General features: G+C 43.7%; 1 protein-coding gene across 1 annotated transcript in view; it reads left to right on the forward strand.

The window, feature by feature from the left end:
• Nucleotides 1–26,056, forward strand: part of LOC147706198 (somatomedin-B and thrombospondin type-1 domain-containing protein-like) — a 113,053-nt gene that overhangs the window by 82,372 nt on the left and 4,625 nt on the right. The window contains exons 4-5 of the mRNA XM_086932625.1: nt 2,992–3,168; nt 17,611–18,898. Coding sequence (XP_086788751.1) covers nt 2,992–3,168; nt 17,611–17,728 — 295 coding nt within the window. The 3' untranslated portion in view covers nt 17,729–18,898. The remainder of the gene's footprint in view (nt 1–2,991; nt 3,169–17,610; nt 18,899–26,056) is intronic.

Here is a 26,056-nt window from a genome sequence, read left to right on the forward strand (position 1 = left end):
TCCCGGGTTTGTGTGGTTTCTCGTTTGTTTTTTTCCTCTCTCTCCACAGTGCTTGTATCCGTGTTCCACCTTTCTGCTCCTTCAGTGTTCTCCCTTTTCTGTTCTACTTTCCCCTCACCCCACCTTCTCTTTGCCCCTTACCACACATAACCTTCTCTTCGCGGTCTTTCCACATCTTCCTTTTACATACTTTTCCCTTCTCCCCTGTCCCCAAGCTGAAGACAGTCAAGGGGAGTTGTAAATCCAGTATTTGTAAAGCACGAACAGTTACCCGGAGGCATCCCGGCGTTGGGGGCCGTCAGGAATATTACGCAATTTATTGCCCAGAGTCACATGGTGCTGGGCTGACTTGTTTCCGTTTCCCACCCGCTCCTACATTACGACCGCTCTACCTCACACCAGCTTTTTTATTTATTTATTTTAATTGGAGCTTTTGTGCTAAAAAATATTTATTTTTCTATTTGCCGTCTTCCAAACTGAATTGGAAAAAAAAGAAAACTGGAGCAAAACACACCTATGTAATGTCAGCGAAGTGCGCATACATTCTGATGCATGCTTTTGACAGTGGAATAACTGCACAGCCATTGTGTGGGCATTTTGTTATACATTTTTATTTTGATGATTGTGGGCAGCATCTCAATGCTTTGCAGCCCCACCAAAGGCAATTGGCAAAGCTAATACAGGCTTGAGCAAACTGGAAACACCCAAGGCACAGGCAGAAGAGTCGATCAAATCCTCAAAACCCCCTGCTTCTGCTCCCACCCCAGCCTCTCTCCATGGAAAGTTCTGTCCTGACGTCCCATTCCCCTTCAGATACAACTGCCCTCAGCCTGGTCTCCTGAGCCTCCATCTCTGCTCACCACCCATACTTCAATGGTACATTCTTAGACTTTGGTACATCAACAGAGGTTAGATTTTTGCCTCACTCTTTAGGGTCTTGAACCTCAGTGACATCATCCAAAAGAATATAGCATCTCAGGGGCCACAAGCACAAAAACAAAGCAGGGAAAGAGGACTTCCGACCATTTATTGAGGGCCTCACCCTTACCCACCACTATCCGGTCCTACCCTCTTCAAGGGAAACTCACCTGATTTCCAAATCTCCTCAACAAAGACATTCTTTTGAAACCATATTAACGTATAATACTGATTGGCCCAATCCTTCTGCTATTAGTAACACCAATACAGACTTTGCTAAAAATTTAATGCAACCCATTGTCATATACAATGCCAAAAACTCAAACTTTAATGCTGCGAGACCTATTGCATTGCAAATGCTTGTTATGTTTCGTAGTCAGTATTAAGACAGTAGGGCTGCTGCAGGTCAGGTTTGATCCAATGTTGAACAGCATCGGTGGCTGTAGGTGACAGCTGAGGTTCATTGCTGGATCTTTACATTTTTTAGGCTAGAATAGCAGGGGTGCTGCAGATGAAAACTGTTGTGTGCAGAAATACCCCAGATTGTTAATACCATTTTTAAATACATAACAAACAGAGGGCCCTGGATTATCGAGTTGTTTTGGTAGATTTGTTGCATCGGTGTTCACTACTGGAAAAGGAGGAAATGCTGCAGTGTATGCACTGGAAGAGATGAATGTATAAAACAGTAATCAAATAGCAGGCCAGGTATGAATATATCATTAGCGCCGTGTTTCTCTCCCATTACTTGATAGCAGCGTATGCTTCTGATTATGATTGAGAGACAGTGAAAAATGTACATGTTGATTCAAGTATTGGAACTTCAGGATATGTAGCTGTGTTTACACCACTACTAAAATTGCAAGATGTGGTGAATTTCAGGGTTTAGGTGGATTGGCAAGACTGGAAAATGTGTGGGAACAAAATAGAAATAATAGTAATACTAATCCTTTATTTGCTTGAATAATAAAAACCATTGCAAAACATAAAAAGCAAAACAAGGGAACCATGGATTAATGGCACCCCTTTAGAATATCAGCATTGGGGAAAACTCTAAACCAGCAGACGATAGTCTGCGTATTGAAGACAGGAAACACAGACACCCATGACTATAACACAACTCCTTCCAATTGTTCACATTCACGGAGGTTAATAGATGCTTGTGAACCTCAATGCTCTCATCGGTGCTCCTGGGTTCCGGGAGTCAGTGCATGCAAAATTGTGATTTTTATTTTGCAAAGCATGTGGGATTTCACAGAAATTAAGCGTATTGTAAATTGCGCACAATTTTGTTAAAGTAATATGAATTGTGCCAGAACCTACAATGAAGAAAGTGTAATAGGCAGAGTTTTAAGCAAAAATATAAATGCACAGTATGAAAAAACAAAATAAGGGATTATTAAAACACAGTTTGGGCATAACTGCATTAAAATAAAGGAAAAAAAACAAGGAAGCAGAACTCAGACTTGTATACTATGTGTAAGTTTCTCACTCATGAAGGAGGTCTATGAGCAAGCAGTAGACCTCATCAGAGGCTACCAACTCCTTGCCATGAGGCTCATTTTGTGAGTCAGTCTTGTTTTAGCCACCAGCAGTACTCTGCATGCTCATGCTTGCTGGGATAGAGAGAACCTACAAATCTATGGGCATGATTACAACTTTGGCGGTGTGGCGTCCATCAAACAATTACGGTCCCTTACACATGCACGGTGCAAAATGCACTCAGAGGGACCTGATTTTATGCAGAGGGTTCCACAAAATCTTGTGGCCACCTTGCATCAAGATCTGCGCTACATAGTCACTTATATGACATACATGGGATACTGGTGTGAGACTGGTTCAAGGAGAAAATACCTCTAAGTGAGAAATGTCCTACTCAAATGAATTTTCCGAATATCGCATGAAATTTCAAGTGACGTGACCGTTTGTGAAAGTTGTAGCTTAGAATAAAATCAATGTATGCTGTAGAATTTGTTGACCCTTGTTTCAAAATCGAAAATTTATTATTCAGGTGCAATATTGTAAATTGTTTATAAAGTCAATATGTATAAAATGTCACATATTTTTCTGTAGGTATTGTATAGAATTCCAACTAAAGTCATTGACCAAAGCCTGCCTGCATTCAAACAGTCCATACACTCAATGGATGCAGCACCTCAGGAAAGGATACACGGTGTGTGTTGAGTGTCAACCGCCTGCCCTCAACCCAAGAAGCCAGCGATGTTATGGAGATGGAAGAGGAGCAAAAAAGTAAGTTTTAAAGTTGAATGTTTTTTTGATATAGTAGAAAACAGCTGTTCGTGGATTAACAATTTCAAATTTGGATTTGGAAATTTTGATCTAAAAATATAGAAATTGTCTTCAGAAATGTATCAACTGGTTTCAGCTTGTTCAAAGTCTGCGGAAATTGTAGCACTCTTTGGTCTAGGGCAGAGGAGTGCCCAAGTCTCTGCTCTTTGAGTGCCAGAGTGGTCATCCCGCTGTACTGTCACCCTCTGTTTCCTGCAGTGTTGGAATCAATGCGGCAGAGTGTTCCTTGCATAAAGTTCCAGCAGTCTTTTTCCCAACTGTTTACCTCAGTGACATCTCTGGGTAATAGGGATGTCTTTGGCTTTCTTGTAAGCAGGTGGGGATGGGAGCTAATACAATTATCTCCCTTGGTTGGCACCTAGGAGAGAAGCAGTAGACCTCCTTAGCTTCCTTTAACCACAGTCGGCGTTACTTCCAAATCTCTACACCAAGCAGTGCCTAATTTGAGCCTGTGGTTTCCAGTGCTTGGCACCGGCACTTTATTGTCAACACATGCAGGTATGACAGCCTAACACATGCTGGCGCTGTTTGTCTAATTTTGTTGAAGAGCACAACAGTTGCTTAATAATTAAAAATACATTAAAATGACTAATATCTGTTGGCGGCCGGTATTGATTGTCGATAATGTATATTAAAAGTTTGAGTTGTTACACTTGTAGGAGTGTGATGGTTAGTAGTTGTTGGTACTGTCATTGGCAACGCTGGCATGGTAATGGGTGGTGGAAGCTGTGGTGGTCAGTAAACAGCCATTATTACAAGTTTTTTACTTCGTGATACCATTACAACACATGCATTACCACGCATGCATTGTACATCGCAAAGTAAATTACTACGCATTTTTTTAGAACGCGTGGTCATTTACCACGCATGCCTTTACAACAAATTTCGTTCTAAAGGTATGTATAGTAAATGACCATGCGTTCTAAAAAAATGTAGACCGTCCACGTCGTTGGGAGGAAACAGAGGCTGTTCGGTTTCCCGAGAACGACATGCACCGCCCCTCAGAGACGACGTGAAGCAGGAACAACGAGGAGAGAGGAACCACGAGGTGAGAGAGATAAGGGGGGTTGGGCATGGGGTGGGGGTTACTTTTTATGGTTTGGGGGGGCCGTGCTGGGGGTAGTGTTGTAGGGTTTAGTGTAGTGTTGTGGTGTTTGTGTAGTGTAGGGGGTCGTGCTGGGTGTAGTGTTTTAGGGTAGTGTAGTGGGTCGTGCTGGGGGTAGTGTTTTAGGGTTTAGGGTAGTGTAGTGGTGTTTGTGTAGGGTAGGGGGTCGTGCTGAGGGTAGTGTTTTAGGTTTTAGGGTAGTTGTGTATGTGTAGTGTAGGGGGTCGTGCTGGGGGTAGTATTTTAGGATTTAGGGTAGTGTAGTGGTGTTTGTGTAGTGTAGGGGCTCGTGCTGGGGTATTTTAGAGGTTAGGGTAGTGTAGTGGTGTTTGTGTAGTGTAGGGGGTCGTGCTTGGGGTAGTGTTTTAGGGTTTAGGCTAGTGTAGTGGTGTTTGTGTAGTGTAGTGGGTCATGCTGGGTAGTATAAATGTAGTGAGAGGACTGTCACTTATCTTAGAAACTTTTAGCACAACTATACCTTTACCACACATGTTTTTGCGTTGTAATGGCATGCGTGGTAAAGGCATAGTCGGTGTAAAAGTTTGTGTTGTAATGGTATCTCGTTGTAATTGACAACGTGTACCAGTACCCTGTTGTAATGGTACGCGTCGTATTGGTACGCGTGGTAACGTCTGCTATTCGCGGTGGCCTCCGTATGAGGGCCCTGGCAATTGCTATTTAGCAAATTAAGCACTGACAGTAGGTATGGGAAACAAATGGCAAGTGGGTGTGGAGGTGCACTGGAAGGCAGGAATAGGGGTGCAACTTTCTGTTGCAATGGCACTGGGCCTCAGATGAGAGGAAGGACAAGTCTACCCTGCATTGATTGAAGTAATTTCAGAGTGACATTTCAGAATTTGTATCTATGCAAGTGCCTGACTCTGAGTTTACTTTTGGGGAGGGCAGTGTTGAGGGCGAAATGAGTGAAACAACCAGGGAACAGGCAGGAAGAAGACCAGTGGCCCAGCCACATTAGCGGAACTGTGAGAGGCTGTATCAATTCCACAATGGGACGAATGTCTGCTCACTTGAGTTAAGCTGTTCTTTAATAAGCCTGGGCAGTACTCGCAGAGTTTTACTCCACAGAGTTACAAAAAAACTCCATGAGGTTCAGTGGAATTCTGGAATGGGCTGAAGTAGGCAAGTTGTGCTGCTCGCGCTGTGACTTAGCACTGGAAGCTTGTTCCGCGCTGAAAAATCAGCGCAAACGGCATCATGCAGCATGAGAGGGTGCAACTTCACTGAGTGATTTTGCACCCACTCAAGTAGATTTTCTATTCAAGTGGCAGCTTTCTAACCACGAACGGTCACGACTGCCTGCATTTGAGTAATCTCGCTGGGTGCAGTCCTAGAAACTGAAAGTTGTGCTAAGGAATGCCAAATATCGCTCATACTTGCCAACTTAAGCTTTCGAGCCACCCACAAGAAAAAACTCCGACCACCCGGCGGTAGGCAGAATTTGGCCGGAACTCCGTGTTACAAGCGTAATGAGGAGTGTCCAAAATGTCATCAATTCCGCTGGCAGAGCAGAATGTATCTCCCAACCCTATTCTTTAATTGGAGGCAGGACCATATTGGGGATCCAAAAACAGCCCTGGCAAAAATGGTCAAATCAGCCCCGCTTCCTTCATTTCCTCGCTCTCTCGCTCCACTTTCATCGGTTTATTCTCTCTTTCCTGTCTCTCTTCTCCCTCTCTGATCTCTCCATACCTCTCCCCATCCCTCTCTTACCCCCTTCATCTTTCTGTCTCTTTAACCCCTTCCATGCTCGTGATGGAACTATTCCGTCATGAGTCACGGTTGGGCCGTGCTGATGACGGAATGGTTCCGTCATGACCACGCCCGCGATTGGAATGTCCAGCACAGGGCTGGAATTCCTGCCGCACGGAAGTGGTTAAGTCCCTGTGCTTGCTGCTTTAAATCATAAAGATCTATGGAAAGTTACAAAGGCGCTGAACTCTCGAAATGGGCCTACAATTGGCCCGATTCACAAAGGTAAAATGAAACAAAAGTCTAACTTTACGACTTTCGTTATTCACAAAGGGTATTTACGAGTAGTAAAGTTTAGACTTTTGGCATAGTTTAACTTAAGTTTTAGTCTTCAGTTCAACTGAGACTAGACTTTTGGGTTCAGCAAAACTTAAGACCAAAACTTAAGTTAAACTGAGACAAAAGTCTACCTTTACTACTCGTGAAGCTAGGTGAGTGATTCAGCAGGTGGCGCTGGAGAGACGAGAGAGGCCGGCATTCCAGTCCACCCTGATCTTCCAGGTGGACACAGTGGATGCAGCGGAGGACCGAGACTGAGCTTTTCCGCGACTTTTCGAGCCCGTGGGGAGGTGAAGTGCCGAGTGAGGTGCTGAGAGCCGAGCGCCGAGGAGCAGCCAAAGCGGCGAAGCGAACAGCGAAAACGGAGCAAGCGGTCAAGTGGTGGCGGTTTGCATGAGGAGAGGCTGGCGTGTAGAGCGGCAAGCAAGCAGTAAGAAACGGTAAAGGGCGGCATCCTGGTAGAGCGCTTGCAGAGTGCTGCGCCCCAAGCCCCTTTTTCCGCCGTAGCCGCTAGCCATCTGTCGCTGCTCCCCCCCTCCCCAGCCGCTTCAGCCACTTCAGCCGCTTCAGCCACTTCAGCCGCTTCAGCCGCAGTGTCACGGACACACCCGCTCCTCACTCTCCCCCTCCACCCCCCTGGTAGCCGTCTCCTGCGGTAGTGTTTGGCAGCACCTCAACAGCCTTGGCAGCAGCCTTGAAGCATAGAAGTTCGGCGCCCCAGCTCGCGGGAGTGCTACTCGCGTTGCCTGAACCACTTGAGCTCGAGCTGCCATTCTGCCAATTCGCCAAACTGCTAAGAGCAGCTAAGAGCAGCCAAGTACCCACCTACCTTTGGGGGAGTGCACGTGAGCAAACACGCAGCAGGTGCCGCCAACCCCAACACCGCATCGATCCGAAGAGCGGCCAAGAGCGGCCAAGAGGAGGCGTGACGTGACCACAAGTGCAGGGTGCAGTGGCGCACCGTCAGCCTTCCCAGCGGTGCACCCCCTGCAGCTCAGCCGTCGTGGGGCCAGCGAGGGACGACACCGGCCCGCCGGACAGCTATCGGCGAAGGGAGCAGAGGTAGCATGGCATAGGCAGTCCGCCATGATGTCTGGAAGGGAAAGAAGACCCCCAGCGACCCAGCCTAACAAACGGAAACGGAACAACACAAGCACATCAACAAGCCCAGAGCCACCCGGCACGACCAAGCTGACCAAGCTGACTAAGCAGACCGAACTGACCCCCCTGTGGAACAAATGCATCTGAAAACACAATAGGGCACGAAACCTCGTTGGAAGGTGCTGGTGAAGGACCCAGCACCACCCACTTGGTGGGCAGGCAGAAGGACCAGGACTGTGAGCAGAGGGCAGTCCCGCCTCAACACCTGAAAAGACCAGGGACAACAAAACAAATAGCAGTCCATCTCCAAAACAAGGGAGGCGCAAGAGCCATAAACGAAAAAACAATCAACAACTAATTAAACTGTCAGGACAACAAAGTGAAACAAAACACAACTTTCAGCCAAAAATTTATACTAAATTCAATTTTCTAAAAAACCCAGGGAATGCAATCTATTATTCAAATAACTCTATAACTGGTCTCCAATCCCCTTTGCAACCAGCCAGCGAGCACAACGCCTGCCCCATGAATACAGACCACATCATAGTGGAGATCCACATGGCACCAATGCCAAACGAAACAACAATCCCAACTGGACATGGAGCAGAAAACAGGGACAATCTGGCACATCAACAAACTAGAACACCGTCAAAAGAAGGCCGCATCACTCAGCCACCCCCACAAGCGGGACACTCAGAGGAGTTGCAACCAACAAGCCCGATACAGTCACCCGTTGCAACGAACAATCAAGCAAAAGTACACGACGGGAACTCAGGGCCCCCTAGAAGCAACCCGTGTAACCAGCTTGTAACAACAACCCACTCCACCTCCACTCAAGATGCAGCATTAGAGGCTGAAAAAATCAGAGAAAACGTAGACCATCTAGTTCAAAATTCCTATGTAAACATAGAACCAAAGTCTCATACCAACACAAGGACTTCCGATTACCTAGAGCTAAAACTAGATCATGAAATTTTCACATCAACTTCTTCACCAACTAAAGATATGACCTTCCTGACCTCGGAAGAATGGATTGACCTGGAGACAGCATATAACGGCAGGCAGCCCACAAACAATATCAGTGAAGAAAGCTCACACCCGCCTCCAGAGAGGACTACGGACCCAGTAAACAATTTTTGGATCACTCTTCTCAATACAATACAGCTATCTTCAACCGCCTTACAGTACCAATCTGACAAGATGGACTTACAACTATCTGTTCTGAAAAGCTTAGCAGAGGCCACAATGGGGATAGATAGGAAATTGGCTGACCTGAACGGACTCATAAAAAGAGGACAAGAGTCAGTCAAATTAACCGAAATAGACAGAACCAGCTGTACCTGCTCGGTAATAATCGACAAGTTATCATCATTACCTACGATGCTGAGCAACCTTCTGGATGAAATAAAACTAAATTCCATAAAACTCCCCCAAGCAGAAGTTAGGTTGGAGAGGCCCGACCTAAAATCAAATGCGGCAAAGCCATCTCCTGCAAAGGCAGGACCTCGAGAAAAATTACCGACATGCAAAAACTCAATTCGCCAGGGGGTCAAACCCAAAATGTCATCTTCACAGTAGAAAAGACCACTCAGAACACTCTCACAACTGGACAAACTAACGAACCAGGGAGTATGCAGAACGCACAGGCACGTCGTAAGCAAAAAAGGAAGGGGCGCAACAGAAAGGTCAACGAGGATTGCCAAGGAGAAAACTAGAATTCCACAGCACCGGAAGGCACGGGGCAACTAGTAACTGTCGACCTTCAAAGGAATGACAACCCCCTCCACTGAAACCAGAAACCCCACTGCCCTCAACTGGTACGTCAACAGAAGGATTAGAAACCCTTACCATTAGTACGGGTCCAATAAACCAACCAGAGAGAATACAGGCAGTAAGCAGAATCGAGATAATAGCCCGACATCGAATTGAGCCGGCACTAGGGCAATCGGATGGCCACCCAAGGGCAAAGAATATAAATCCGGAGGAAGAAATAGAAGATCAGGAAGATCTAAACCTCACCAAAGACGACGTGATTCTGAACAATTCTATAACACGGTGTACCTGCAAGAAGACGAAGATGACACCGATTAAAGCAAATCCTCAGACTTCATGCATCGCAAACACCGGTGATAAGCTTTCTAGCGACCAATCTCAACAGGACATTTCAAAGTGCAAACTAAACTAACAGAACACCAAACACTCAGAGCGAAAAAACGCAACTAAGGAACAGCCCCATCAGAAAACGTTGCCCACAAGGGAAATAGACCCAAGGGAAGAGTAGATATCCTAAATAGGGGTAACATACTAAAATGAATCAACTCAATAGAAGAACTAAAGTCTATAAACACCTCGGACTTGCTATCAATTGAATTCCATCCAGCAACACATTCACAAGGGAATGAGAAAACAAGGGCCACGTGGAAAACCAAGGAGTTAGCAAAATCGATTATGAAGTATGCATCTAGTTTCTCCCAGTGGGGAATTCAGCTTGAACCAGAAATAAAACCAGCTTACCCTACCCCGCTACTCGAAAATTGGAAGGAAAAACGATCCCCACCGGTTACATCAATAATCAAAGGAGCACAAAGCTACTCCCCAGGACGGGAAAAACACCTGATGAAACCGCAAAGCCCAATGTTTCATCGAACAGCCCCCTTTAAAGAAACAATAACTCGCACAATAACAGGAAGTGACACCAACTGACAAACAAAGTCAGACTTAGTTATCAAAACCGTGGGTTTCTATAAAAACAAAGACAAACTCAATATTTGCAGTTGGAACATAAATGGACTAACTGACAAACTGGAGGACCCCGAAACATTGAACTACTTGCAATCCTTTGACCTGATTCTCCTCCAGGAAACATGTGAGCCCAATGACATAACTCTGCAAGGATATACAGCCTGGACACACCCGGCCCGCAAAGAATCACAGTACGGCGGTTGCTCCGGCGGTCTGGTAATCTTCGCGTCAATATCAGTTATAGGAGAAATTAAACCATCAAGCATAAATATTACCCCGCCGAACGCAATACATGCAATATCACTCACAATTGGAAAAAACCAAGGAAGCCATCAGTTACTTGTAGTTAACACATACATTCATCCCAAGATTAAGCTGACTGGGTCAAACGAATTAGTCCAAGAACTAACAAGACTCATGGAGGATGAAAAAACGGATAACATACTACTGGCAGGCAATTTTAACCTCCAGCTATTTGGCGAACTGGCAACTGACGACATGACGAAGGAAATGGATAAAGTATGGAAAATTCCAACTCAATCAATCCCCTCCAGATACAAACACACCAACACTGCCTCTCAGCTAGTAAAAGCCCTAGAGAAATTGAACCTGTGCGTTCTCAACGGACGATTTAAAGAGGACATCCCTCCAGCACCAACATACCACTCGTCAATTGCCTCATCCTATCTAGACTTCATTCTAGTTACACTCCCGCTGTACGACAAAGTACATTTATTTAAGATAGGAGACAGAGCTCAGAGCGACCATCTGCCGCTAGAAGCTAACTTAGCATTGACCTGTAAGAACGAAGCAGCAGAAATCAGAAGTATGTGTACAGAATATACCGCTAACTACAAGCAATTACGATGCAAGACCACGGATATAGAAACTCTTGCAATCAGTGCAAAAACAATAATACAGGAAATATCTAATACAACCGACAACCCCGTTATCCTATGGGAAGATTTTACAGCGGCATTAGGAGAAAAGCATGCTACAAGGAAGAAAGTTCAAAAAGGGAATACCACTAGATTTATGCTTGGCAAACTAACAACAGCAGAAACAAAAAATATCAAGCTCGAAATAAAAAAGACCCTCAAACAACTCCGCCAAGATCCAAACAATTTGGAAATTCAACTGCAGTTACGCAGGTCAAAAGCATTGCTACAAAAGAAAACTTGGCAAAGGAAACGGGAATTGAACGAAGAACTATGGGCTAAAATCCTACATAATTCAAAACAGAAGAATAGCTCTAGCTTTTGGAAGACCATCCACAGGCTTCAACAGCCAGACCACAGCGGTATTACTTCTGAAATACCGGAATCCGACTGGGCTAACTATTTAACAATTCACTTTAATACAAATGACCCCGCAATGAAGAAAGCCGGAGGGGCAGATTCGGAAGAGGGAGCTTTCCACCAATTGGACAAAAATGTCATACTCACCAAAAAACCAAACCAAGTGCTCAAAAAGAAAACAACTGGGCTCCACACTCCAGCAGAGGACGAGGCCAGTCCCAAGATAGTTGAGCATAGAAAAATAGAATCTGGACTATCGGCTCAGGAAACAACAGATACTATTCTTAAACAAATCTCGAAGGGAAAACTTGAGGGGGCCCCTGGACCAAACGGGATCCCTCCGATATTATACAAAGAGGATCCAGCTTTTTGGTGCACTACATTGATTCCAGTATTCAATGAAGTAAGGGAAACAGGAAAAATACCAGCATCTTGGTGTGGTTCGATAATAAGCCTAATATACAAAAAAGGCGCAAGGATCGACCCAAGCAGCTACCGTCTAATTGCCCTGATAGACGTAGAGGCAAAGTACTACGCAAGCCTCATCTTGAAGGATCTAACAACATGGGCAACAAAAAAGAACATCATCCCAGCTACACAGACGGGCTTCCGGATGGGCCAGGGAACCCTAACTAACATCATGGCGTTAACTCTACTGTCCGACGCAGCAAAAACGGCAAAAAGCTCCCTGTTCGTGTGCTTCATCGATTACAGCGCCGCATTCGATCATGTAGATCGACACAAACAATGGCGGAAGCTGAGCTCATGGGGAATCCCTGGCCCCCCTCTACAGCAGCTGGAAATGTTGCATACTGACACATGGGTCCAAATAAAACTGGGATCTGGTACACACCTATCGAGAAAAATAAAGACCAGTAAAGGACTAAAACAGGGCTGCGTCTTAGCGCCAACACTGTTCAATCTCTTCCTCGCGGACCTTCCCGAAGAGCTAAAAACAGTTACATAACACGCACCTCGGTTAGGAAATATTACGCTCTCAAATCTGCTTTACGCAGACAACCTGGTCCTCATCAGCCGGCCTCCTATTGGCCTCCAAAACCTCCTGGACAGAACCAATACATTTTCAAAAGCAAATTCTTTAACAATCAATCTGAACAAAACTAAAGTCATGCCAATGAACTACAACAAAAAACGGAAACCCACATGGTACCTGGACAATCAAAGACTAGAACTGATGGCCTCATACAAATATCTAGGAGTCATAATAGAGGGCAACGGCTCCTCCAAGCAACAACTAGAGGCCATCCGCCGGAAGGGCATGACCTTTTAACTATCAATAAGGCCCCTGCAGAAAGCTCTCCCCAACAGGACATTAGCGCCACTCTTACAGGTAATAAAAGCTCGACTACAGCCTATGCTCTCCTACGGCAGCGAATCAATGCGAGGCAAAGATGCAAGTACTCTGGACAATACTATCAGTCGTGCATATAGGGCAATCTTCCATCTCCCTAAAAATTCTTCGCCCGCTCAAATTCGTCTCGAATTTGGACTATTGAAACAATCTGTGGAGAGGAAAGGTCAATATATAAAAAGCTGGGGCAAAATTAAAGACTCGGAGCAAGGATCCCTAAACGCCAACTTATGGATTGAGCTTCACGCCAAAGAAATCTCACCTGCAAGGGCCTACCTAACAAACTCATTGGAGAGCCTAGGACTAAATACGCTCTGGGAAACAAGAACGGATTTTGGGACCTTTAAAAAAGCAGTGCCGAAAGTCATCAAACTGGTCTCCTCACTTGAGGACCGAGCCACCCTAACCAAGAGAGCGCATGGATGGGTTGTGCTTGAAGGGTACAGAACCACAAAGCCACAAGAGTATCTATCAATGGGCCTCACACAAAAAACAAAAAACAAGTTCCTAAACATGCGCTTAGGCAACATACCCATAGCACGTCATCTGGTACCTTGGAAAAGGCCTGATCCATCAAACGCATGTCGCCTTTGCCAATCTGCGAAGGAGGATCTTATACATATCATTTGTATTTGTAAAGCTCTTGTGGATGTAAGGCGTTCCATGCTCCGGCCCCTATGGAACCAGAAGGGCGTAAAAATATGCAGGCAAGCAGTAATGCTCTGTTTCAACCCCGAATAGACTCAGTTAAACTGTAGAACAGTTAAATACTTTGAAATTGTGGCCAAAAAATTAAATGAAATAACACAAGGGTGCGAAAAACCAACCGCACCAGGAGAAAAGTAGTCTTCCTTAATGGCCCTCAAAAACTATAAGGCCCACAAATATCAAAGCCAAAGAAACTACAATAAAATATGAAATTACTCACAAAACTAAATGAAAAGACAGTCGGGCGAAACAATTAATCACATCAGGAGAACAGAGATCTCTGCAACAGCCTTACAACCATAAGAACTACAAGTATTAATAGATGTGACCAACAGGAAGACTCACTAGTTTACTATAGACTCCTTGAGATTTTACCAATGTGCAATATCTTCTTATTTGTAAAAGTTTTTATACAGTCCAAGACTTTTTATCTATTGTGTAATACTGTGAGTTTTTATTAACTGTACAATAAACAAATTCTAATTCATACTCGTAAATACCCTATGTGAATACCGAAAGTCATAAAGGTAAACATTTGTCTCAGTTTACCTTTGTGAATCGCGCCCAATGTCTTCAGCTCACTGGGAAAATGTCCTGTGAAATAAAAGGTTTGTCCAGCCCTGATTGGATTCATTCGGAAACAGTCATCCAATTACACAACAGTTCAGCTTAAACCAGAAAAGTGCATGTGAACCAAAAGCGAAACCCCGGAACATGACCCTGGAACATGCAAGAAAGCAGGTTGATGGCAATGAAATATTTAAATTTGAAGGAAAGTTAAGCAGCTTACAGAAGCACGCTAAAATACAGAAAAGGTAATTGTGTGTACTTGTCAACCTTCCACAACTGTCTCACTATAGAAAAAAATAATTTAAGATTTCGAAAATAAGAAATTTGCTTGGCACCACATCTTTGCTCCTACCTACATGGTGGAATGACCAAATTGTGACTTTCTCCTGTGAGAGCATTTCCAGAGGAAGAGAGACCAAGCGCACTCACAAGTAACATAAAGGCTCACCGGGTGTGTATTTGCTGAAAGAATATTATTTGCTGTAAACATTTCCTAACAGATGTAGTGGGATTCAGCAGCAGTAAATTAACTATTAAGTGTCCATACGCACAGAAGACTGCTGAGCAACCAAGGATAAAGCCTGAGAGGGAAGTGACAGCAGCAGATAGCCCATGGTCCCAAATAGAGCCAGTTTAAGTATGAGGTTGTTGGACCCCAGAAACAGAAAACAAACTGCAATTCCCCTCGTCCTGCCTAGCCTCTGACAGTGGCGGCTGCTCCGGGGCAGCAGTGGTGGTGCAGGGAGGTTAAAAAAATGAAAAGAGAATATTACTTACCTGCTAGCAGGCCACTGCCACTGCCTCTCCTCTGTCCTCTTCTCTTCCCGGCAGCAGGGAAGCACACAGGCTCCCTGACTCCTCCAGTCACATCGTGCTGTCTACAGCATGACAGCAGGGTCGTGATTGGTCTGGCCTCTGTCCGGAGTCCGCAGCATATTCCGCACTTTGAGACTCAAGAGACTGTGGTTTCCTGAAATAATGATGTGGTGTGAGCAGATCATTAATGTTCCCTTACAACCAGCAACATGGGGTGGGGGTATTTTGTGACCAGATCAACCTGATTGTGTAAAAAGATGCTGGGACTGTAGAGTGATGCTAGGGCTTTAGAGATATATGGGTCTGAAGAGGTGATTTGCGAACAGTATTTGGCTGTATGGAGCTGCTGGGGTTGTGGAGAGAAAGCAGGGCAGGGAAAAGATACTGTGAGGGGGCACGCTGGGACTGTGGATAGGGGCTGTGAGGAAGTCCTGGGTTATGTTGAGATGATGGTGGTGTGGTGAAATGTAGGAGAGTGCATTACAATGAGGGGCTGTGGAGTGGTAGAATTGTGAAGATGTATATGGGCTGTAGAGAGAAGCGCCAGGAAAGAGAGGCAGAGGCTGCTGTCAAGAAGTGGAAGTGAAAATATACACAGGCTGTGGAGAGATGTGACATTCAAGAGATGCCAGGGCTGTGAAGAGATGTGACAGTCAAGCGATGCAGGGGCTGTGGGTAGATGTGACAGTCAAGAGATGCAGGGGCTATGAAGAGATGTGACAGTCAAGAGATGCAAGGGATGTGGAGAGATGTGACAGTCAAGAGATGCAGGGGCTGTGAAGAGATGTGACAGTCAAGCGATGCAGGGGCTGTGGGTAGATGTGACAGTCAAGAGATGCAGGGGCTATGAAGAGATGTGACAGTCAAGAGATGCAGGAGCTGTGGAGAGATGTGACCGTCAAGAGATGCAGGAGCTGTGAAGAGATGTGACAGTCAAGAGATGCAGGGGCTGTAGGTAGATGTGACATTCGAGAGATACAGGGACTGTGGAGAGATGTGACAGTCAAGAGATGTTGGGGCTGTGGAGAGATGTGGCAGACGAGATGCAGGGGCTGTGAAGAGATGTGACAGTCAAGAGATACAGGGGATGTGGGGAGATGTGATAGTCAAAAGATGCAGGGTCTGTGGAGTGATGTAGTAGTGAAGAGATGAAGAGGCTGTGGAGGGATGTGACAGAAAAGAGATGCAGAAGCTGTGAAGATGACAGTCAAGAGTTGTAGGGGCTGTGGAGAGATGTGACAGTCAAGAGATACAGGGGATGTGAAGAGATGTGACAGTAAGAGATGCAGGGGCTGTGGAGTGATGTCACTCAAGAGATGCAGGGGCTGTGAAGAGATGTGACACTGAAGAGATGCCGGGGTTGTGAAGAGATGTGACAGTCAAGATATGCCCGGGCTGTGGAGAGATGTGACAGTCAAGATATGCCGGGGATGTGAAGAGATGTGACAGTCAGGAGATTCGGGGGCTGTGAAGAGATGTGACAGTAAAGAGATGCAGGGGCTGTGAAGAGATGTGACATTCGAGTTGTAGGTGCTGTGGAGAGATGTGTCAGTTAAGAGATGCAGGAGGTTTGGGCAGATGTGACATTGAAGAGGTACAGGGACTGTGGTGAGATGTGACAGTCAAGAAATGCAGGGGCTGTGATGAGATGTGACAATCAAGTGATGCAGGGGCTGTGAAGAGATGGGGCAGTCATGAGATGAAGGGCTATGGGGGGATGTGCTAGTGAAAAGATGCAGGGGCTGTGGAGAAATGTGACATACAAGAGATACAGGGGCTGTGAAGAAATGTGACATTCGAGCGATGCAGGGGCTGTGGAGAAATGTGACATACAAGAGATGCAGGGGCTGTGGAGAGATGTGACAGTCAAGAGATACAGTTGATGTGAAGAGAAGTCGCAGTCAAGAGATGCAGGGGCTGTGGAGTAATGTCCCAGTTAAGAGATGCAGGGGCTGCGGAGAGATGTGACAGTCAAGAGATGCAGGAGCTGTGGAGTAATGTCCCAGTGAAGAGATGTAGGGGCTTCGGAGAGATGTTCTTGTGGGTCGCTGTACTCATGAGGTTTGCACCTTCCACTTCCTTTCCTGGTCAGCGTGTGGTTTATACCGAGTTAAGCATTGGAATCGTTACTTTCTGCAGCTCGTAGTGTAAATAAAGAGGCACAAAAGCGGTTTGTTCTCAGTCATACCATAGCGTTTTGTGTAGGCCAATGATTGGCTATGGAATCATAAATATGAACACGCAATGTCATCTGCTATAGTGACCGTCTGAGTTCACCAGCTGCTGTGAATGTAGAATCGTATCTTATCTGCTCATTTCCTCACTGTTGCGCCTGTATACAAAAACATTATTGTTTATAAGCGCCCATGCATTTAGCACAGACAAAATTGTTGAAAGATGTATTTGATTTTTACGTACATTTCCAATTTTGAGTGACAACTTCAAGGTCCAGAGATGTTAAAGTAATCAGAAATGTTGTGCTTCCCTGTCCTGTCTTCACGACACACTTCCTAGCAAGCCTAGTGCAGCCGGCAGTGTGCATCTGTGCTCCCATTCGGCCTAGCCACTGCTTGACAGGTCACATGATCCCTGCATTCATAATCCTCTGTACTTTGCGTTAGGAACCAGATGCTTCACTTTCAAGCGGTGGGGAATCCTCGGTGCAAAGGCGTATGGAGGCGCGTGCGGCAGCTGGACACCTGCTCGTGCCCTTCGGTCCACAGTTTCCTCTTCATCTAATGCTTGCAGCATCACCAGGACCACCTGTGGCAGTGCAACTCAACCATCAGATCTTTTCTTTATCTCAAATGTTTGTAGCGTGCTTCCAAGTCAACCTTAATAATTATTTGCTTGTTAATCACCTGCTGTGTTGTGAAATAAAATTATTATAAAAATGGTGTTCTCTCCTAAAACAGTTGAATGTTGCGTCATTGTTGTGAATTGTAACTATGGATTCCATTGATCGATAAATGACTGAGAAATCATCACACTTCAGATGAGCTATATGAGCAGAGGTGTTCAAACGTGTTGATGCCAAGACCCCCTTGTCAATCATTTTTAGGCCTAAGGACCCCTTTCTGACAAAATTGTCTAGACCCTGGTACTCCTGATCCTCTACAACTATCAACAACATAAATGCCCCAAATTACCACAACAAATAATCTTTATGGTGGGGAAATAATGTTAAATTGTGTTTAGCAAACCAAAGGTCAGTGAGCGTGGGGATTGTAGTTTAAGGTGTAGGTAAGGGCCTTATTAATGAGGAAATGGTGTAGGGCAACGCCGCAAGTCTACTTACTGGGCTACCCTAAACCGATGTGACAGGGCTGGAATGCACCGTTATTTATGAAATATGGTGAATTCCTGTTCTTTTCCCTTGCGTTGGGGCACAAATTGCTGCATAGCAGCAACATAGGCAGGATTGTTTTAGCATAGGAAGGGGCACACTCCTTCACAAAAACAATCTAGAGAGGCGTTTTCCTCTTTCTATGTGAGCTGCAGAATGCAGCACACATGGAAAGAGGAAAAAACGAGGAGAAATGAAAACATTTATCCTCCTTACACCTCCGCTGGAGAGGTGTCCGCTTTTGGAGCTGCCCCAGGTTTACTTGATTTTTTAAATATGAGGCAGCATCAGAATCCATGGGTGTTGCTTGGGAACCCCACGCAAAGCCCATGGAACACCTCCTTGGCGCTGAGTAAGGCAACGCAGTGACTGGCGCTGCTTTGTCTTACTCCATATCTATGTGGCCTTGCGAAGCCATGCAGGGTGACTTTGCACCACCTCATAGCTATGGTTGAGATGCGTGCACCGCTGGAGCATCAAAAAAAGTGATGCTCTGGTGATACAAGCCTCTCATAAATAAGCCCCAAAATATTCTGTGCGTATTTTAGGTCCTTCACCATCAGGTATTGATCCAGCGCTCCTACTAAAATTCTGCATAAATGATGTCACTATCTACCACCATACTTACCAATCAATACCAGGCCCATAGAAATAACAGAGCAGCTGAATCATGAGGCGAATGGATCTAATATGTTGTATAAAAACTATTTACAATGAACAAGACCAGCTTGTCATTTTTAAAGTTTATTCAAACATATTCAGGAAAACTTAGGTTTGGAACTTTATTAAGCAAGCATTAGAAAAAGTCATAAGAAAGTTTTGTTCAGCATTGATAAAGAGAGCTTAATTCAAGAAAATATTATTCATTAGCAGAAATAAGTGAAAAGAGCATTTCCAAATCCTAACTAACTCTCTGTCTCTACCCTCATCGCCTGAAAACAAAGTCTTTTAAAGTTACCTTTCCTTACATGTAATCATCGGACAGCAGAACACGCCCCTCTGGAATCAAGAAGCATAGGCCAAAAATCTGCTGCTAAAGCCTATTCTTATACCCTAAATTAAGCTGAGCTAACTATTTTTCACATTCCATCAGCTGAATTCTGGCTCCCCATTGGCTGAATCACCTCACGCCACAGTGAACTGTGACATCTTCCACCACGAGACCAAGCTTTTACACAGAGCCATTGTTCATGCACAGAGTCCTGGCGACAGTTCCTTAGTCTGCTACATTTTGTAGCAAAGATGTTCAAGCAATACAAAATCTGTCACGTCTCTTCCTTTCAACCTTGAGCCTGTCCGTTCTGAGCTTTCCGTGGCACAAGCAAACCTCTCCACAGAGTCGTCTTTAGAAGTTCTTTTTCAAAGCTTTTCATAATAAAAGTTTATAGGCTTGTCATCTTTTTCAAAATAAATTTTCTCCTGTGGCTTAACATCAGCAGGCCTCTTTTGGAAGGCGTCAATTTTTCTGCGCCACTTTTTCTGGCGTCACTGCCCCACTTTTAGCTCACGTCACTTTCCAGAAAACTATTATTTAAACAAACACAAAACAATAATTAATTCAGGAAATGAAAGTCATTCTGTTTCCAACCTACATAGCTAATGTTAACCCATTAGTATAAGTCACCTAGCAGAAGCACACAAATAAAGCAGCACATTTAATATCTACCATTCTTCATAGAGTCCAGCTTTAAGTTTCTGAAAGAGTAAAAAGATGATTAAATAATACACAGACAGACAATCACAACATAGGACAAACATGTAAGCACATATAATAAAGCACATGCCATGAATGATCAGCCGCATATTAATAGTGACAAAGACAATAGGACGAACATGACAAACAAAACAATATTAGTTATGTGTTACAAAACAGACTTGCAAATGCAACATAAAGCACATTAGTCCTGTATAATGATGTGGAATCTTACTCTAAATTGGTTTAATTATAACAAATCATGCAAACACTCATTAATATATTATTTCAAGTTATGAGAGTATGACATCACGAGCTAGAATAAAATTATTTCTGAAGCTCGCTCCATCAACTCCCTCATCTGGTGATTTCAAAATCACCAAACAACACCCATAAATTTTACTTAAAATGTTATCTATTGAACATGTTTCAGGCTTACTCAGAATTAGTACTTAAACTCTAATTTCATCTATATTTCTGCAACTCTCCTAATTAGTATTGAGTCTTACACCCTACTAATTCTATATCCTTTACCCTTTCTTTATTCAGCTAAGTTGGATCCTTTCCACTTTTGAATCCCAACCCCCAATGAATTTAGGTAACTAAGTTTTAAATTGCATAACTACATTTTGAATTGCACCAACAAAACAAATATCAGCCTGAGTAGTATAAAACAAAACAAAAAACAAAAAGTAAATGTTTGAAAATTTTTGAAAAATGAGTACATAGTATATACCCCCCTTTTTTTTTTTTTAATTCTAAAACCTGTTTTCTTCGACCTTGCGTCTTACATAAAAGTGTTTCCAGCTAACACAATTTCTTCGACCTTGTGTCACCTAACACAATTTCTTCAGCCTTATGCCAAAAATAAACCTCAACTTAAAGACACCTAAATCTAGTCATTGTCACCATTTTGACTGCTACTGCGCTCCTCAACTATTGGAGGGATAGTTATGTAGGCCCATTCTGGAGACTTGTATTTTACATTTGGTCTCAATGGTCTTTTGCTCTTCCTGGTAATCATTTCAATGTTTTCTCCAGCTTGCTCTTTTTTGTCTGAATCACTCTTCTGACTTGACACTTCGAATTTGAACTTTAAATCTTTAGGCCAGACATCACCTTTTCTCAAGAGTTTCTTCTTAGGCTTACTTTCTTTACATTCAGCTTTCCAAGCCCTTTTTCTGAATTTTCTTATTTCAGACTCTTTATCACTCCCATCTGTATCTGTTTCTGAGACTTCAAATCTGTACCTAGGAACTTCTTTACTCGGCAGCTTCACTCCGTTAGGAACATCATCCTTACAGCTGGTGCTTGGTAATTCTTCCTCTTTTTCAGGGATCACCTTCAGCTTCCCAGTTTCAGGATTCTTGTTCCTGCATACAGAGCTACTCCTTTGCCTTTCAATACTCTCCAGGATTAGATTTTCGTCTTGCTCAGAATTTTCTGCTTCTGAATCTCCTTTTTCTTCTTGAGATTCTTTTTCTAACAGATCTTCATCATTTTCTGAATCTAGAATCACAATCTCTAGATCTTCTTCATTCAATGTTTCATTTACTTTGACATCATCATCCAGATGTCGACCACCTTGTCGATCTTCAAGATCTGGATTTTCTTCAGAAATTTCTTCTTCAGAGTCTGAATCAGTTGCAGTGTCATCACTTACTTCATCAGTGTTATCAGGTGCAGGTACACAAAGGGTATGATTGATATGCATCCACCCAGTATCTGTTGTGACTAGTAACACCTGTCTTGCTTTCTGCCACCTGGGTACTAGACAGTTTCTCCTCCGATGAACCTTTGTTCTGACCAAGTCTCCTGGCAATAGATCATGAGCCTGCTCCTTTTCCACATCTGTTCCCAACTGATGGAATACAGAAACTGTATCATTTTTTCTTGTTGGAAAAGCTTCTACCCATTTTGAAAATAAACAAATGATGACTAGGACATATCTCAGTTTGTTATGTTGGGGCATTTCAAAAAGATCTGTTTGAATATTTGTAAATGAACCACCCTCCCGGCCTATGGTTCCCAAACTCTCAATTGGACCATGGTACATCCGTGCCATGTCAGCAATTATGCAATTGGGCATAACAGGTCTGTCATCTTTGTTAATCCAAATTTCATTTTCCTCTTGCTGTCCGAAACTTTCTTTGAGCCATGTGTTTTTCTCCTCATTATGTGCCTCATCTTGTAATTGTTTTAATTCTTGCCATGTCTGAATTGCAAAAATTAGTATGAGGATGCTTGAAACATGTTCATTGAATTTTTCCCCATTGATTGCAACCCACTCCTGAGCACAAAACTTAACAATGGTACCTGCGAGCTCATTGCCTTTTGAGACATGATCATTTTTCTCTCCATTTGCAGCACATTTTATCACTGCTATTTTGTCAAGAAGCTCAATTTCTTTGTTGAAGTCTGGCATGCCCTGAACAGGAACTCCACTCAAACTCTTTTTAAATTGCTCAATGGCTTCGAGCTCAATTTCTGTCAGGACATATCGGTCTCTTATATCTGCTTTTGTCAGTCTTTGCAATGGCCTCATAATTACTGAGAAACCACTAACCCATTGGCAACAGTAACCAACCATGCCTAGGAACATTCTTACCTGTTTTTGTGTCTTTGGGTGTTCCATTGCCTGAATCATTTTAATTCTCTCAATAGTTACCTGACTGGGAATTCTCTCTTGGAACCTGAAAGCAAAAATTGTTTGACTCTCTGGGTGCATTGTGACCGAATACCACTCGGCATCATGTGGTATCTGACAAAAGATCTCTGCTGGTTTAGGCACAAAAGGACAACAAGAGATAACTATCTTGTTAACCTTTTTCTGGTCCTGTACTATTCTGCACGTTTCATCTGGCTTTCTAATACCCATAATTAGTGAGTTACAAGGACTGTTCTCAATCTCTTTTAGAACACCCTGTTTAATTAATTTTTCAATAACAGGAATTGTTTCTGGCTTCATCTTGTACTGTGGAACATTAGGAAATGAGTTTCCCTGCTTGTTTGCAATTTTAACTGGATCTGGTCTGTTTTCCTTCTCTCCACTGAATCCTGTATCTGTATTATATTTCTGAGCAGGAATAATAATTTCAGAAGTACTAGGCATCTCATCATACCTACCTGTTGTGACACCTTGAGAAGGTGTCTGGACTTGGACTCTATTAATCTGAACTGGGACTCTTGGCGTTACATTAATCTGTTCTGGGGGTTTGCTTGAATTCCTGTCCTGATCTGTATTTACAACATCATTTTTACACTGATCAATAAATTCTTCTCTGACATGTTTATTATTTACATTCGCTGATTTGGAAATCTTTAATTTGCTCTTACATGTAGCAACAACCTTTTTCATTTTCTTATACCAGGTAAACTTTTTCTCTTTCTTTGGATAATATTTATCCATGTTTAAAATACTTACCTAATTAAAATTGTCCGCAACAAATAAACAGAACTTCCTACTTAAATTAATATATCTTGTAATTTACCTGCATACACGTTTTAATTGGGGCAAAAAGATGTGCTTTTGCGAAAAGCAGCAATTAAAATACTTACACTGTAGACTTGTAATTTATTGGGTATTAAAAAAATGCTTATTTACACATACACAGAACATCAGCTGTGGGGAAGACTCAATAATGTTTATTTATTTAATTATGCTGCATCATTCTCCATTTTCCCCTCTGCCAACTAGCTTTAAGCCAGTAATTTAATTTGACTTAGAAACCACAAATCACCAATTTTATTTGTGATAAAATGCTTGCTGACTACTACAACACACATCAGCCCAATGCTGTGGACCCTATTCTAATAAACTATTGTTGCCATTATTGTTACTGATGTAGCTGTATTTGCAGTTGCAGCTCATTGATTTACTAATACTACTCTACTAACAGCTAATGTTACCACTAACTGTTGTCTTTATCAATGTGTCTGCTATGGTAATTGCTACTTATCAGCTAGTCTCACCTCTCCAATGTGTGATCGATTTCAAAACAAAGCTCTAGGCACTAGCACCAAGGAAATCAAAAGCACACTTGTTAAAAGTCACCTCGGCTGTGCATCCGCGCATCAGCCAATCACAGCGCAAGCACAAGAATGCCAACTAATCACAGCACAACTGTGTCACCTCGACCAATCACTGCGCCACAATTCCTTTATCCAATTACAGCGCGTGGCTACTATGACGCTCAGCTAATCACAGCCCGCCTTTGCTGTGACACACACTGCCACTGCAGTCTCTCTCCCCTCTCCCTTGCGTGACGTGCCCTGCTGCTGCAGTCTCTCTCCCTTGCGCTCAGCCCTTCCTTAGGAAATAGAATTTTAAGACAGCGCACAATCTGCAATTCGCTCGTTCGCATCGGCTGTAACAGGGACAGCAGCACTTCATCCAATCACAGCGCGATTTCGCGGTGACACTACAAACGCCCCAGCGAACCACAATGCCCACTCGAGCCTCAACCAAGCTTTTATTTATTAGAAATAAAACTCAGCAAGTGTAGCATGCACATTCTATTATCGCCCCAGAGTCAGCGCTCATTATTCCTTTAAAGACAAAGAAGTATAATAATAACACGAAGCCTTGACCAATCAGGTCGCGGCTTTTCTCGTGACACTACGCGTCACCAGCCAATAGGTGCGCGGCTCCTCCGTGACTCGGGACCAAGCAAACTCAATCACACACTCTTGCCCAATGAGAGCGCAGTCACGGAGCCTCGCCCAATCAGAGCGCGACTCTGTGTATGACGCGTCGGCGTTTCCACCAATGAGAGCGCGGCGGCTGACGTAGACAGCCGCTGCAGCTGGCAGCTCTCCCGAAGCAGCCCCCCTCCTTTACAAAATGCTCGGCACACGCATTAGCTACAACACGCTATGTTTTAAGACATTAGCGCGCATCTAGCAACCAAATTAAAACAGAGATATTCACAACTACAACTCAACGAGCCCACAACGCTACACGTCACTCTAGGATAGTACAACGCTCGCCGGCATACACAAATCAGCTGTGACATGCAATCAATCAGCCACTTCTTCTCAATTAATCGCGTGATCTGCGAGGAGGATAGAAACTAGAACGGGAACACTTGCAAAGTAAACAGTATTTCAAGCATTAATCGCGCCTCAGCCAATGAGAGCGCTGCTTTGCTCTGACACTCCGGAAACCTGAACCAATCAGGGCGCAACTCTGGTATGACACTCTAGACAGTTCTACTAACCAGAGCGCGGCGGCTATGACGTACACAGCCGCTGCAGCTCCAGGCTCTCCTCACACGCTCTCACTCTCTTAAAACAGCCCCTCCTTCACAATTTTCGATCGGGGCACTTTTCAATTGTTTAAAATAGCGCGCAATGCTTTTAAATGCATTCAAATAACGCGCAACGCTTTACAATACTATTAAATAGCGCATTCTTTACCCTGAAGGCTCCAAAAACGCTTTCCAATTACTTTTTAAAACTCAATTAGTAACTACATAAAGGAAACCACTTGTCTGCTTCTCTAAACAAAGAGATAGTTTTACACATTCATTCAAGTATTCTCAGCGTGGAATAGACAACGCTATTCTCACAGAATAGTCTCAATGGCCAATAGAGCAATTCTTACCCTACCCTTCTAACAGGTAATAACCAATTGTGTCTCCAATTGAATGCAAATACATTTAGCAATTCAAAATTTAACCCAATTGATATTACAAAATCATTCATGCACTTTCAAACAGAAAACCCTGATCATACACACACGAATTCTTGGCAGGACTTGAACCAACCACAGAAAACGTCAAGCGTTGATAAGAATAGACGACGCTATCTCACCCTTCTCTCAAGCTTGGATAAATCCTACTACTCTTTTCACAGAAAGTTTTAAAACAGGCTCACCAGGTCCCTCTGCTTAATGCTACAATTTCATAGGCAATCCTCACTATACATTCAACCATGCACATCTAAGGTCCCTAAACTTGTGTTGTACGTCCACAACACGTGATATATTCTATACCACAATTTTGAAACAGACAAATGCACTGTGTAA

Source organism: Lissotriton vulgaris, chromosome 7 (genome assembly GCF_964263255.1).
Source record: "Lissotriton vulgaris chromosome 7, aLisVul1.2, whole genome shotgun sequence".
Lineage (NCBI taxonomy): Eukaryota > Metazoa > Chordata > Amphibia > Caudata > Salamandridae > Lissotriton > Lissotriton vulgaris.